At 40.6% G+C, this 15348-nt stretch overlaps 1 protein-coding gene across 1 annotated transcript in view; it reads right to left on the minus strand.

Moving 5' to 3' along the window:
- Nucleotides 1–15348, minus strand: part of LOC126425128 (DNA repair protein XRCC1-like) — a 73823-nt gene that overhangs the window by 21850 nt on the left and 36625 nt on the right. Inside the window, exon 12 of the mRNA XM_050088071.1 lies at nt 5351–5611. Coding sequence (XP_049944028.1) covers nt 5351–5611 — 261 coding nt within the window. The remainder of the gene's footprint in view (nt 1–5350; nt 5612–15348) is intronic.

The raw sequence follows: 15348 nt of genomic DNA on the forward strand, positions 1-15348 counted from the left end.
TGTCGGTACCTCCTCATTAGTTACGTGATCTACGCAACTTATCTTCAGCATTCTTCTGTAACAACACTCATGCGATGCTACTGTATTTCTCCAGTGAAACAGCATATTTTTGATGATAACATGATATGTGTCGGAGGATTTTAAACTATGACATGTGCAGAAGCAAAATGTAAGCAATGTATTATTGTCACCTTTTTTGTAGTGTACAGCTTTTACATGACATATTTGAGTAGTTCTGTATATATGAGAACACTCTGTACTTAATGTTTGTATTATTTTAGCTTTTGATGTACTGCTTGAAAATTGCCAATAGTGAATTAAATAATTTCTACAGTCTTTGGATGCAGAGTGATGTGAAGAAGCTTGGCCTCATTGGAGATAAAGCCTTACAGCAGGACAGAAGTTGCCACATTATTAGAAAAGCCAACCCCAAATGAAAAAGAAAGATGAGAACAGAGAAGAAGACTGTGATGATGTTTTCAATATCGTTTTCAATATCAATGTTTGGATGTGAGAGTAAAAATGATGTCACAATTTGCTGCTACAGACAATGTTGAATGAACCTCAGCATCTGTTTGTCTACCTCCGTAACAATGATGGATCACAAGCTGTTGGTTGCTCTTTTTAACCCTTTGGCTTCAGTGCCAGACAAGGCAGTGCATTGTTTGCAATGGTGGGCTCTCTTCATCTCCTGTTATCATTATCACATTCATTACCAGCCGATGGCGTAACACACCAATGCCAATGGCTTATCTTGCCTTCTGATCAAGCCGGACACAGCATTGATCAGGACAAGTTGCTTTGTTTCTATTTAGATAATGAGAACAAGAATGTGGTCATTGGTTTCCCAATCACTGGTGCCACGACAGCATCAGCTGCTGCTGCGGATCCTGTACTTCACTGTGTACTCTCTTTAGTGCAGCAAGGTTGGCTGAAAAAAACCCCTCGACCGTGCCTCAGATTCCTTGCGTAATTAATTCTCCCTCCAGCACTGCCTTTCTGTGTTTGATGGGGTTCTTCTGTTAGCTACAGAGCACGCTGCTCCCCGGGTTGTGATTCCTGCTTCATTATGCCATAATGTACTGTGGCTTCTGCATGTCAGTCAGTGGAGGACCTCCAGTACCGAAGACAGGGCACAGTAGCACTCGTATTGGCCGGGTATAGGTGGGGACATTACTTGGCTTATCACCAATTGCATCCATTGTGTTCAGCAACAGGTGTCACCACAGGCATCTCTTTCTCGCTGGCCAATGCTGCAGCTCCTGTCAATTTTGTTGGGTCCTTCCTAAATCGGTATTGGCTCACTGTAGAGAACGCTTATTACAAATCTCTCTACATGGCACACTGTCTGTCCGCATCCATGGCGACCACTATTTCAGCCCTGTCTAAGATTTCTGCCTACTGTGGTTAGCATGTATATTTCTGTGCCTAGTGTTTTTAATTAAGTGGTTTCCCCACCCCTGGGAGGGAGGAGTGATGTACCTTCACTCATGACGTGCACAACTTCAGAGATCAAGTTTCCATGCAGTTCACAGGCCCACTTATAGAGGCCACCTGGGTTGGTATTATTTAAGTGATAGCAAACGAGTGCTCGGCCTATTCTGTAACCTGATCACTGTTGTACAGTCAATGTGTTCAGTGCTATGCACAACCTGTACTTCACTGTATCTGTGTGTTTCTATAAAGTATTATGTTCCATAAATAGTGTTTGTTCTTGCTATAGCAGAGGGGCTATGACATTTTTGTGTGATCAATACACATTGTGTGATGTAATATATACGAGTCAGAAAAAGAAGAATGAACCACGAAAGCCAGGTGTTGTGGATTGGCAAGAGAGCCAACCCACTATGAGAGGAAGCCGAAAGGCACGCGTTTTAGCTCACGCAGGCTGGCGTGAGGTCTGGAACAGGTCACGGAATTAGACTAGCAAAAAAGTATGTAGCTGCTGGAATACTTAACTTTAAACCATAATTGGTGAACATCGCTCTTGACGGTACCTGTTTTCCAGCATCAATAGTAACTGGTAATGGCGCCTTGCTAGGTCATAGCAAATGACGTAGCTGAAGGCTATGCTAACTATCGTCTCGGCAAATGAGAGCGTATTTTGTACGTGAACCATCACTAGCAAAGTCAGCTGTACAACTGGGGCGAGTGCTAGGAAGACTGTAGACCTGCCATGTGGCGGTGCTCAGTCTGCAATCACTGATAGTGGCGACACGTGGGTCCGACATATACTAACGGACCGCGGCCGATTTAAAGGCTACCACCTAGCAAGTGTGGTGTCTGGCGGTGACACCACACCAGGAACAGAAATAATTGGTGGAGGAATGTAGAAAACACAGCAACAACTAAGAAGAAGAAGAAGAAAAGAAGAAGTAGTATATATGTGTATTTTAACTTTGGAAACATTGTGATAAACAAATGATGAGTAACCCTGTTTTTATTTTACAAACTGTGTTTTTCTTTGTTATGTTTTCCGGTATGCGCAATGAACACATTTCGTGAGTGTTATGTGTGGGTCTGAGGAGTATATCGCTATTAATGAGACAATGTACACAAAGATGTAACAACAGATATCACAGAACTTCAGCTTCTTCAGGATGAGTGTGACAACAAAGGCGACAGCAGGCAATGTGACAATGACGACTCAGTTTAGCTTTTCATCTTTTAAGCATAATCTGGAAAGACAATTATAAATAATTTTAAGATTCGTAAAAAGAAAATTTTTTAATTTGGACCATTTTTTTTCACTTGATATCTTAGCTCATGTGAATTTAATAAATTTTATGAATTAATTTCAATTTAATGTCTTTCATTTTATCATACTATATTTTCATTTATGTTATCGGATTCATGATTCCTATTCCTCATTTAACTTGAATTTTGTTTTGCTTAAAATCCCTTCTTTCATTTAAATCTTCATCTGCATTATTTTATTATTTTGCCCACAGTGAAATAGTAATGTAGGCTATGTTTTAAATGTTTGTATGATGATTATCATCCAAAAAAGTGTATATCTTCTAACAAAATATGAATGTTTGGCACTACTCTACAGTCAATATTAATAGATTTTTTAAAACTGATGTATCACCACTTTCAAGTATTTAAATATTATAATAGACAAATATAATTAAATTCACATTGATGAAAATTCTGAATGGAAAAAGAAAGATATAAAGAAACAATGAGAACAAATGAATAATTTCATACAGTGATTAAAATGATGTGGCAAAGGAATGTTGTTGTTGTTGTTGTGGTCTTCAGTCCGGAGACTGGTTTGATGCAGCTCTCCATGCTACTCTATCCTGTGCAAGCTTTTTCATCTCCCAGTACCTACTGCAACCTACATCCTTCTGAATCTGCTTAGTGTATTCATCTCTTGGTCTCCCCCTACGATTTTTACCCTCCACGCTGCCCTCCAATACTAAATTGGTGATCCCTTGATGCCTCAGAACATGTCCTACCAACCGATCCTTTCTTCTGGTCAAGTTGTGCCACAAACTTCTCTTCTCCCCAATCCTATTCAATACTTCCTCATTAGTTATGTGATCTACCCATCTAATTTTCAGCATTCTTCTGTAGCACCACATTTCGAAAGCTTCTATTCTCTTCTTGTCCAAACTATTTATCGTCCATGTTTCACTTCCATACATGGCTACACTCCATACGAATACTTTCAGAAATGATTTCCTGACACTTAAATCGATACTGGATGTTAACAAATTTCTCTTCTTCAGAAACGCTTTCCTTGCCATTGCCAGCCTCCTTTTTATATCCTCTCTACTTCGACCATCATCAGTTATTTTGCTCCCCAAATAGACAAACTCCTTTACTACTTTAAGTGCCTCATTTCCTAATCTAATTCCCTCAGCATCACCTGACTTAATTAGACTACATTCCATTATCCTTGTTTTGCTTTTGTTGATGTTCATCTTATATCCTCCTTTCAAGACACTGTCCATTCCATTCAACTGTTCTTCCAAGTCCTTTGCTGTCTCTGACAGAATTACAATGTCATCGGCGAACCTCAAAGTTTTTATTTCTTCTCCATGAATTTTAATACCTACTCCGAATTTTTCTTTTGTTTCCTTTACTGCTTGCTCAATATACAGATTGAACAACATCGGGGACAGGCTACAACCCTGTCTTACTCCCTTCCCAACCACTGCTTCCCTTTCATGTCCCTCGACTCTTATAACTGCCATCTGGTTTCTGTACAAATTGTAAATAGCCTTTCGCTCCCTGTATTTTACCCCTGCCACCTTTAGAATTTGAAAGAGAGTATTCCAGTCAACATTGTCAAAAGCTTTCTCTAAGTCTACAAATGCTAGAAACGTAGGTTTGCCTTTCCTTAATCTTTCTTCTAAGATAAGTCGTAAGGTCAGTATTGCCTCACGTGTTCCAGTGTTTCTACGGAATCCAAACTGATCTTCCCCGAGGTTGGCTTCTACTAGTTTTTCCATTCGTCTGTAAAGAATTCGTGTTAGTATTTTGCAGCTGTGACTTATTAAGCTGATAGTTCGGTAATTTTCACATCTGTCAACACCTGCTTTCTTTGGGATTGGAATTATTATATTCTTCTTGAAGTCTGTGGGTATTTCGCCTGTTTCATACATCTTGCTCACCAGATGGTAGAGTTTTGTCAGGACTGGCTCTCCCACGGCCGTCAGTAGTTCCAATGGAATATTGTCTACTCCGGGGGCCTTGTTTCGACACAGGTCCTTCAGTGCTCTGTCAAACTCTTCACGCAGTATCGTATCTCCCATTTCATCTTCATCTGCATCCTCTTCCATTTCCATAATATTGTCCTCAAGTACATCGCCCTTGTATAGACCCTCTATATACTCCTTCCACCTTTCTGCTTTCCCTTCTTTGCTTAGAACTGGGTTTCCATCTGAGCTCTTGATATTCATACAAGTCGTTCTCTTATCTCCAAAGGTCTCTCTGATTTTCCTGTAGGCGGTATCTATCTTACCCCTAGTGAGATAGGAATATGAATTAAAAAAAAATTACATTTAAACCAGTTATCTGAATAAAAATAACTAATTTAGCTGAAGAGGTTCGAACCCATGACTCTGCATGTGAAGACCTCACGCAAAAAATGTCTAAGATGCTTGTTTTTTAACACTATCAAGGGTCACACAAAATTTAAAAAAAAAAAAAAATTTTTTTTCAATTACTTGCAAAAAAGTGGCCACCAGAATGAATGGCTGCATGGTGTGATACCTGGCATCTTAATCTGTATTATTGTGTACACAGTTTTAAAAAATCAATTCCCACCACTGGGTCCTCTTCTCGGTAGAGGTGTCCAGACTTTTCCCCATACCCCACACAATGACATTGCACTCACCCGCCGTAGGCCGTGATGTACCTCTTCAGCTTCTCTGCGGTGCCTTCCAACAGAGACGGCCCCAAGCGGAATGTCGCTCCCCGGAAGAGGTCCGGAAGCTGCGGAAGTGGAGGGAGGTCACTGTCCGATGGCGTACCCGAACCATCATCGTCGACATCTGTGTCTGCATTGTAAACGTCGTCCTCTGCTGTGGAGGAGGAAGGGGGAGGCCGCATCCTCTTTTGCTGCTCACCCCCACCTTGCTTTGCTGCCACTGGTGATCTGCAGAAAACCGTGCAGGTCAGGTTGATGCCGATGCAGCCTTGTCTGGGTCCACTGACAACAACTGAGAAAAATGAAGATGAACTATTTGCAGCAAAAGCATCCAATAACCCTCCCTGTTCATCCTGTCACTCAATCCAAACAGACTGCTCAAATAACCACCCATTTTCAAATAATATGAGGGCCATTACAAAAGTCACGGCTACTATTTTTTGTCTTGAATATTATAAAAAATTAAAAAATTGTGAAGCATGCAAATGGAAACTCAGTTCACAGGTAAACTTTACATGTAGGGAGATGGATGAACACACACACTGCCATAAAGATACAGTACGACAAAAAAGACAAAACATATTTTGTACTTATATGGATATGGTATCTGTTCTTTCGGACATGTCCAAAAGAACAGACACCATATCCATATAAATACATAGTTCTGGCAATATCAGCCACGACCTTCCTCTTCTGTGCGGATGCACACATATTACCCGAACTCTTAAGGGACTTGGTAAGACTGTCTTCCACAAGTAATGAGTGCGTTGGGTAGGGACACTACAAATGTAGTGTGTGGACACACAAGGTGAGAATGGGGGTCTCGCAGGAGACGTGCGTGATAGAGTCCCTGCAGTTGCACAATACTCTGTGCCCTTGGTGGCTCAGATGGCTAGAGCATCTGCTATGTAAGCAGGAGATCCTGGGTTCGAGTCCCGCTCGGGGCACACATTTTCACCTGTCACTGTTGATATATATCAATGCCCGTCAGCAGCTGAAAGTATTAATATATAATTCTAAAACAAATTTTGTTGTTTCTAATGTGTTTTATTGTCAATTGCAACTGTACACAATAGTACAGGGCGGGAACATGGCCGTGTGACATTTTAAGAGTCTCTTGAAATAATCTCCCAATGAATCCATTACACACTGCCAGCACTATCGAAGACACTGTATACCTGCAGCCTCGCCATAAGCCAATCGTCAGATTTCACAAATGCTGTGGTGATGTCTTCATGTTCTGGAAAGTGTGTTCCACACAATGGCTCTTTCAGTTTAGGTATGAGATCATACTCGCAAGGCGATAAGTCTGCTGAATATTGTGGATGCTCCAATACTTCGCACCATCATCATGTGAGCCGATTCCGCATGGAGTATGTGCTTCCATGTTATCCTGAAGAATTAATGCATTGTGAAGATGTTTTGAACATTTTCTCTCCCAAATAGCCCATCATGGGTGTCGGTGCAGGAAAGTGTGACAATAGTACCGTCCATTAATAGTTTGTCCATGTGAGACAGAATGGAACAATGTCACCCCCCAATGTCATAGACTATCATGAGTATTAACTTGACAAGTGAGGGATTGCAACAAAATTTCTGGCTGCGTGGTGAACCGGGATAGCGTCACTCCATGGACTGCTATTTCAGTTCTGGCCCATAGGCCCTGGCCCAAAATTCGCTTTGATGACAACTGTTGCAAGCATATTGTCTCCCTCCACCTTGTAACACACTAGATGCACATGACATGTTTTGCAATATGTCCACTTCCCGTAGTGCACGATGCACCCCACTTTGTAGCAACTTTACTCATGTGTGGCTCGTCGCATAAAATTCTGTAGACTGTTGTCTTCTCAATACCAGTATGGTGCTGTAATTTCTGCAGCATCCATCTTCCGTCAGTCTCCAAGCATTGGGCAATCTAGGTACAAGCTCAGTCCCTATGCACACTGACAGGCCGCCCGAATCAGTGCATGTCAGCCACTGCAGCTCTGCCACGCCTGAATGCATCCACCCACCAGGCAACTGTTTGGTACGGTAGAGCAGCATTTCCCACCGCTTCCATAAGCTCCTCATAGCACTGCCACGCAGTCCTTATACAATGAACTGCAAGCTTTATGTAAGAGTGCTATTCAAGTCAGGTAACATCCATCCTGCATGGCTCCTTATCTCACACTTTGGCCACCCTTCACACTATGTTCTCCTGAAAAGGACTGCCATCTAGCGTCATGTCACAGTACGTCACTGTGGGTTCTCGAGGAGACTCTCGATGCCAAGGAATGGGCGTAGTTTGTAATGCACTATTGTGTACTGTTGCAACTGACAGTAAAATACATTTTCAAATACAAACTTTTTTCCAACTTTTTTTTGGTGCTATATCTTTATGGCGGGGTGTGTGTTCATCCTTCGTCCTACATGAAATGAAATGGTTATATATGAACTAACCTTAACCTTCATTTGTATATTTCAGAAAATTTAATTCATTACCATTTTTTGAGATGAAGATAGTTGCTACGACTTTTGCAGTGACTGTCATCTACAAAGCTGTAGCCATAAACCACTGTAGTGATCCTGACAAGTAGTAGACGAAACACTGTCGACTTTATAGCATCGTGGTGCAGACGCACTGCCCAAAGAATTTTTCTGACACCAGCTCTGATCATGAAACTCTACAATCTTATGATCCATAGGCCAGTTCAAAAATTGTAATATTTGCTGATGACAGAAGAATACTAATCAACCATAGCAAACATGGCTCAGCTGGTGGCTGTACAAGTGATTCACAGCTGATATTTTAAGTCATACTCAGAGGAACGCTCATATTATGTAATTTCAAACAAGCAGAAATGAACTTTTAGCATCAGAAATAGACATAAATGGTCATAAAAGAAATGAAGCACAAAGTGTATTCTCGGGGTCCAAGAGAGCGACAAGTAAAAATGGAGTAAAGACACGGATAGACTAATCAAAAACCTTACCTAGTTCAATGTGTTGTGCCTTACAAGCAGCCCTTGGTGTGATGGCCTGAGCACAAGACAGTTGTCTCATTTTGCATATTTTCACTCCTTGCTGCCTTGTGGAATAATCTTCTGGAGCAGTGCAGCTAAAGTAAACAAAGAATTTATTCAGCACTGGCTGTGAGTGCTACGCAGATGATCTGACCACTAAGCCATTTGGACACAGTGGTCATTGCAATGCTCTGGCTGCCCTAGCACACCTCCCGTCAGACCCAAATTCTCAATCTGTCCACACACTACTAATGCAATGTCCCTTGTTACTCAGGACATTTTGTCGATCCCCATAAGAGGTCGAGCCCCGTGTGCATCGGCATTGGAGAGGTCATTGGTCAACTCGCAGCCGATCTCTGTAATTCTTTTGTGTCTTAATTACTATTGACTGATGGATCAAAATCAAAATGCCGTCTGTTCTTTCAGACGTGTCCGAAAGAACAGACACTACATATATATAATTATGGCAAGGATGGCCAATGATTTCTTCAGTGCAGATGCACACCACACTCGAACCCTTACGGCAATCTGCAAAATGTTGCGAGTAATGAGGATTATAGGCAAGGTGCACTCTGTTAGTACAGTGTGGGACAGGTTGAGGGTTTGGGTATGACAAGAGGCACACTACAGCAGTCTGTGCTGTTGCGATGACCACTGTGTCGGATAACTAAGTGGTCTGAGCAACTGCCTAAGCAAGAGACCCATGTTCAAATCCCAGTCTGGCACAAAGCTTCAGCCTTCCTCACTGATTTAAATCAATGCCCACTCAGATCCAACGTCTTTAATTTCTTTGATTCTCAACTCATAAGGGCTGAAGGAAGAAAATGGTGTACACAACATATATATGAGTACGAATATTGTTTGAACTAGATAACTGCACCTATTGCAGCAGCCATTTTAAGGATCTCGAAATTATTACACTCACTTCTCAATATATTTATTCCTTAATATTTTTGTTGTTTACAATAAAAACCAGTTTCAACTTGGACTAGAAGGCAGAAATAATTTTCAAGTACACTCATATAATTACAATCCGGTCACTTACAAGACTGTAATTGACTAATTACTTCAATTCAAGAATTTTTCTATGGTACAGATGAAGTTGTTAAGGAGAAAAGGACTTCAATCCACATTTTAAAAACACTTCTAGTCTATATTTTTTCCATGGACAGGTTGTCATGGAATTTCTACAGCTTCATGATTCACTCACTTCTGTGGTAAACTTACACTAGAGATAAGACTTTCCTCTTGGGTGTTTTATTTGTAAATATCTATTTGTGGATCTCCATTTGTGAATATCACTATCATTCTGCAACTTCATGGATTGTTGCCAACAAATTTCATAAACGGATAAATGTTTTGCGAATCTGAGGTTAATATTCCCAATTGCTCAAAAAACTGCCTACAATGTGTAAACTCCACACTGCTTGTTACTTTTTTTGTGAATGTACACTTCTAGTGAGAAGTTACCTCAGAACATCATTTCATTGCAATCATTGATGTAAAGTACACAAAATATGATAACCTACTAATTTTCACATCCTCAAAGTTGACAATTACTCTTACAGCAAAAGGAGATGAATCTGAATGTTTTTATATTGTCTCTTATATGGTTTTTCCACTTTAAGTTTTCATCAACACATACCCCCAGGAGTTTGGAACTTTCTGCCCAATGTCGGTACACTAGTCAGTGTCAGTACAGGCAGTGAGGTGTTTTTTGACAATACAAAACTGGCTGTGTGTTTTTTTCTTTTTTTCCTTCAAAATTTAAAGCTAGTCCATTGATCCATTGGTGCACACCAGTTAACAAGTTTAGGAACAATGTGTTTGTTGTAATCGTACACAGTGAGTGCACATAATCATTCAGCGTGTGCCTCTACGGCCAGCATAAAGGAGTCACCTAGTGTTGGCACACATGGTTAGGAAGCACTGCGCCATGTGCAAAACAGCCTTATACAAGCCAGCTGTCTGGGCTCTCGGCCACACAAATGTTTATGTGATGATTGCATGCTCACCTATTAGACTATGCTTTAATGGTAAATGGTATTCAGTGTCTTGCGTATCCATTTGTGTGGAAGTGGAATAAAGTTTGGCTGATGTGAATTCTGATATTATGTTGTACAATATTACAATACCGTTAATCCAGCATCCAACAGTCCATGATGTTCAATAATCTGGCATCACCTTATACATACTGAATATTTCAGACATGTTCAGTGGAATACAGATGTGCTCAGTAGTGGCCAACAATTTCGTGTTGTATAGTTTCAGTTGGTGGGGAGGCTTGTGTGCCTCAGCGATACAGATAGCCGAACCGTAGGTGCAACCACAACGGAGGGGTATCTGTTGAGAGGCCAGACAAACGTGTGGTTCCTGAAGAGGGGCAGCAGCCTTTTCAGTTGTTGCAAGGGCAACAGTCTGGATGATTGACTGATCTGGCCTTGTAACAATAACCAAAACGGCTTTGCTGTGCTGGTACTGCGAACGGCTGAAAGCAAGGGGAAACTACAGCCGTAATTTTTCCCGAGGGCATGCAGCTTTACTGTATGATTACATGATGATGGCGTCCTCTTGGGTAAAATATTCCGGAGGTAAAATAGTCCCCCATTCGGATCTCCGGGCGGGGACTACTCAAGAGGATGTCGTTATCAGGAGAAAGAAAACTGGCGTTCTACGGATCGGAGCGTGGAATGTCAGATCCCTTAATCGGGCAGGTAGGTTAGAAAATTTAAAAAGGGAAATGGATAGGTTGAAGTTAGATATAGTGGGAATTAGTGAAGTTCGGTGGCAGGAGGAACAAGACTTCTGGTCAGGTGACTACAGGGTTATAAACACAAAATCAAATAGGGGTAATGCAGGAGTAGGTTTAATAATGAATAGGAAAATAGGAATGCGGGTAAGCTACTACAAACAGCATAGTGAACGCATTATTGTGGCCAAGATAGATACGAAGCCCACGCCTACTACAGTAGTACAAGTTTATATGCCAACTAGCTCTGCAGATGACGAAGAAATTGAAGAAATGTATGATGAAATAAAAGAAATTATTCAGATTGTGAAGGGAGACGAAAATTTAATAGTCATGGGTGACTGGAATTCGAGTGTAGGAAAAGGGAGAGAAGGCAACATAGTAGGTGAATATGGATTGGGGGACAGAAATGAAAGAGGAAGCCGCCTGGTCGAATTTTGCACAGAGCACAACATAATCATAACTAACACTTGGTTTAAGAATCATGAAAGAAGGTTGTATACATGGAAGAACCCTGGAGATACTAAAAGGTATCAGATAGATTATATAATGGTAAGACAGAGATTTAGGAACCAGGTTTTAAATTGTAAGACATTTCCAGGGGCAGATGTGGACTCTGACCACAATCTATTGGTTATGACCTGTAGATTAAAACTGAAGAAACTGCAAAAAGGTGGGAACTTAAGGAGATGGGACCTGGATAAACTAAAAGAACCAGAGGTTGTACAGAGATTCAGGGAGAGCATAAGGGAGCAATTGACAGGAATGGGGGAAATAAATACAGTAGAAGAAGAATGGGTAGCTTTGAGGGATGAATTAGTGAAGGCAGCAGAGGATCAAGTAGGTAAAAAGACGAGGGCTAGTAGAAATCCTTGGGTAACAGAAGAAATATTGAATTTAATTGATGAAAGGAGAAAATATAAAAATGCAGTAAGTGAAACAGGCAAAAAGGAATACAAACGTCTCAAAAATGAGATCGACAGGAAGTGCAAAATGGCTAAGCAGGGATGGCTAGAGGACAAATGTAAGGATGTAGAGGCCTATCTCACTAGGGGTAAGATAGATACCGCCTACAGGAAAATTAAAGAGACCTTTGGAGATAAGAGAACGACTTGTATGAATATCAAGAGCTCAGATGGAAACCCAGTTCTAAGCAAAGAAGGGAAAGCAGAAAGGTGGAAGGAGTATATAGAGGGTCTATACAAGGGCGATGTACTTGAGGACAATATCATGGAAATGGAATAGGATGTAGATGAAGATGAAATGGGAGATACGATACTGCGTAAAGCGCAAAGAGTTTGACAGAGCACTGAAAGACCTAAGTCGAAACAAGGCCCCAGGAGTAGACAATATTCCATTGGAACTACTGACGGCCGTGGGAGAGCCAGTCCTGACAAAACTCTACCATCTGGTGAGCAAGATGTATGAAACAGGCGAAATACTCTCAGACTTCAAGAATATAATAATTCCAATCCCAAGGAAAGCAGGTGTTGACAGATGTGAAAATTACCGAACTATCAGCTTAATAAGTCACAGCTGCAAAATACTAACACGAATTCTTTACAGACGAATGGAAAAACTAGTAGAAGCCAATCTCGGGGAAGATCAGTTTGGATTCCGTAGAAACACTGGAACACGTGAGGCAATACTGACCTTACGACTTATCTTAGAAGAAAGATTAAGGAAAGGCAAACCTACGTTTCTAGCATTTGTAGACTTAGAGAAAGCTTTTGACAATGTTGACTGGAATACTCTCTTTCAAATTCTAAAGGTGGCAGGGGTAAAATACAGGGAGCGAAAGGCTATTTACAATTTGTACAGAAACCAGATGGCAGTTATAAGAGTTGAGGGGCTTGAAAGGGAAGCAGTGGTTGGGAAGGGATTAAGACAGGGTTGTAGCCTCTCCCCGATGTTGTTCAATCTGTATATTGAGCAAGCAGTAAAGGAAACAAAAGAAAAATTTGGAGTAGGTATTAAAATTCATGGAGAAGAAATAAAAACTTTGAGGTTCGCCGATGACATTGTAATTCTGTCAGAGACAGCAAAGGACTTGGAAGAGCAGTTGAATGGAATGGACAGTGTCTTGAAAGGAGGATATAAGATGAACATCAACAAAAGCAAAACAAGGATAATGGAATGTAGTCTAATTAAGTCGGGTGATGCTGAGGGAATTAGATTAGGAAATGAGGCACTTAAAGTAGTAAAGGAGTTTTGCTATTTGGGGAGCAAAATAACTGATGATTGGCGAAGTAGAGAGGATATAAAATGTAGGCTGGCAATGGCAAGGAAAGCGTTTCTGAAGAAGAGAAATTTGTTAACATCCAGTATAGATTTAAGTGTCAGGAAGTCATTTCTGAAAGTATTCGTATGGAGTGTAGCCATGTATGGAAGTGAAACATGGACGATAAATAATTTGGACAAGAAGAGAATAGAAGCTTTCGAAATGTGGTGCTACAGAAGAATGCTGAAGATTAGATGGGTAGATCACATAACTAATGAGGAAGTATTGAATAGGATTGGGGAGAAGAGAAGTTTGTGGCACAACTTGACCAGAAGAAGGGATCGGTTGGTAGGACATGTTCTGAGGCATCAAGGGATCACCAATTTAGTATTGGAGGGCAGCGTGGAGGGTAAAAATCGTAGAGGGAGACCAAGAGATGAATACACTAAGCAGATTCAGAAGGATGTAGGTTGCAGTAGGTACTGGGAGATGAAAAAGCTTGCACAGGATAGAGTAGCATGGAGAGCTGCATCAAACCAGTCTCAGGACTGAAGACCACAACAACAACAACAACATAGTTTCAGTCACCTGTCCAACAGCTTCTGTCCTGCACCAATTGTCTACAGCAATTAAAAAGTGGCTTTTAAAGTGAAGTCATGATTGGCACTATTCTGTACCACAATTACAGTAACACTACCTATTGTTGCAGAAAAGTCTTCTCAAACAAGCACCTCTCAAAACAAAGTGGAAGTAATACATAAACATATTACGTTTATGATAAAATGAAAACCTGACATCATTAATCGGACTGAGAAGAAGTTGAGAATGGAAATAAGATTACAGAAGAGCATAATGTTGGTTTGCCAACAATCTATGCTAAAAAAGAGGCCATCTTCATGGAATTTGGAAGCTTGACATAGGTGGAGAGTTACAATCAGCAGATCAAAATGCAGTTGAAGAATACAAAGAAATGTCTTGCAATTTGGATAAACATTATAACTTAACTATTAGTCAAAAATACAATGTCAACGAAACAGACCTACTTTCGTGTTGTTTGCCTAGTTCAACTTTGATATGTAAATATGAAAAGTGCACCAAAGATTAAAAAAAACAAGGGTCAGTTGACTGTTTCATTGTGCTCAAATGCCCCAGGTGACCACATGTTCACTCCTCATGCTATTGGCAAGTACAAAGCTAACAGCTTTTAAAGGTATTTTAAATTTTCCTGTGATTTGTAGAGCTCACTCCAATGCTGTGGATGGTTTCAGAACTGTTTGCAAGAACTGGTTTTTCCATAATTTTATGCCTACTGCAAGAGAGAGGGGGGAAAAAAAAAAACCAACTTGGTTTGCCTGAACGCATAGGGTTGTACTGCTGCTAGATAACTGTACACCCCACCCTCCAGCGTCTGAATTGATTTCAGAGAATATATTCACCACTTACCTTTTAACACAGATTTCGTTCAGCCAATGAATCAGGGAGTAATTACAAATTTCAAATATTTTTACACAGCTCCTTTTCTTCAAGAATTTATTAATTCAAGTTGTTCAGTGGAAAATTTAAAAAAAAATTAAGGATGCCCTTTTTGGAACTATTTTGGCATGGAATAATCTTAACACTGCTACTCTTTGGAATTTTTGGCGAAAACTCAAGACAAAAGATGAAAAGAAAAGAAACAGACTCCACTATTCCACCTGAAAATGATGCTGTTGTTCAACTGTTAAATGGTGCTCAAATTGAAATAAGAAATTTGCTGAGAGGTGAAGTTTTTGGACTGGACAGCCACTGACAGTAAAGACCCTATAATTGCAGAAGTATCAGATCAACTGATGGTAGAAACTGTGATACGGTCTCAACACGAACTACAACCACCAAATATTGAATCCGATGAAGCAGAGTAGACTGACTCAACACCTTTTCCTACCTGGAATGAAGCAGGTGCCTTTCTTGGTAGAAAACGTAAATCTCAAATATTCTAATGTAGCTTTGT

Source organism: Schistocerca serialis, chromosome 10 (genome assembly GCF_023864345.2).
Source record: "Schistocerca serialis cubense isolate TAMUIC-IGC-003099 chromosome 10, iqSchSeri2.2, whole genome shotgun sequence".
NCBI classification, from domain to species: Eukaryota; Metazoa; Arthropoda; class Insecta; order Orthoptera; family Acrididae; genus Schistocerca; species Schistocerca serialis.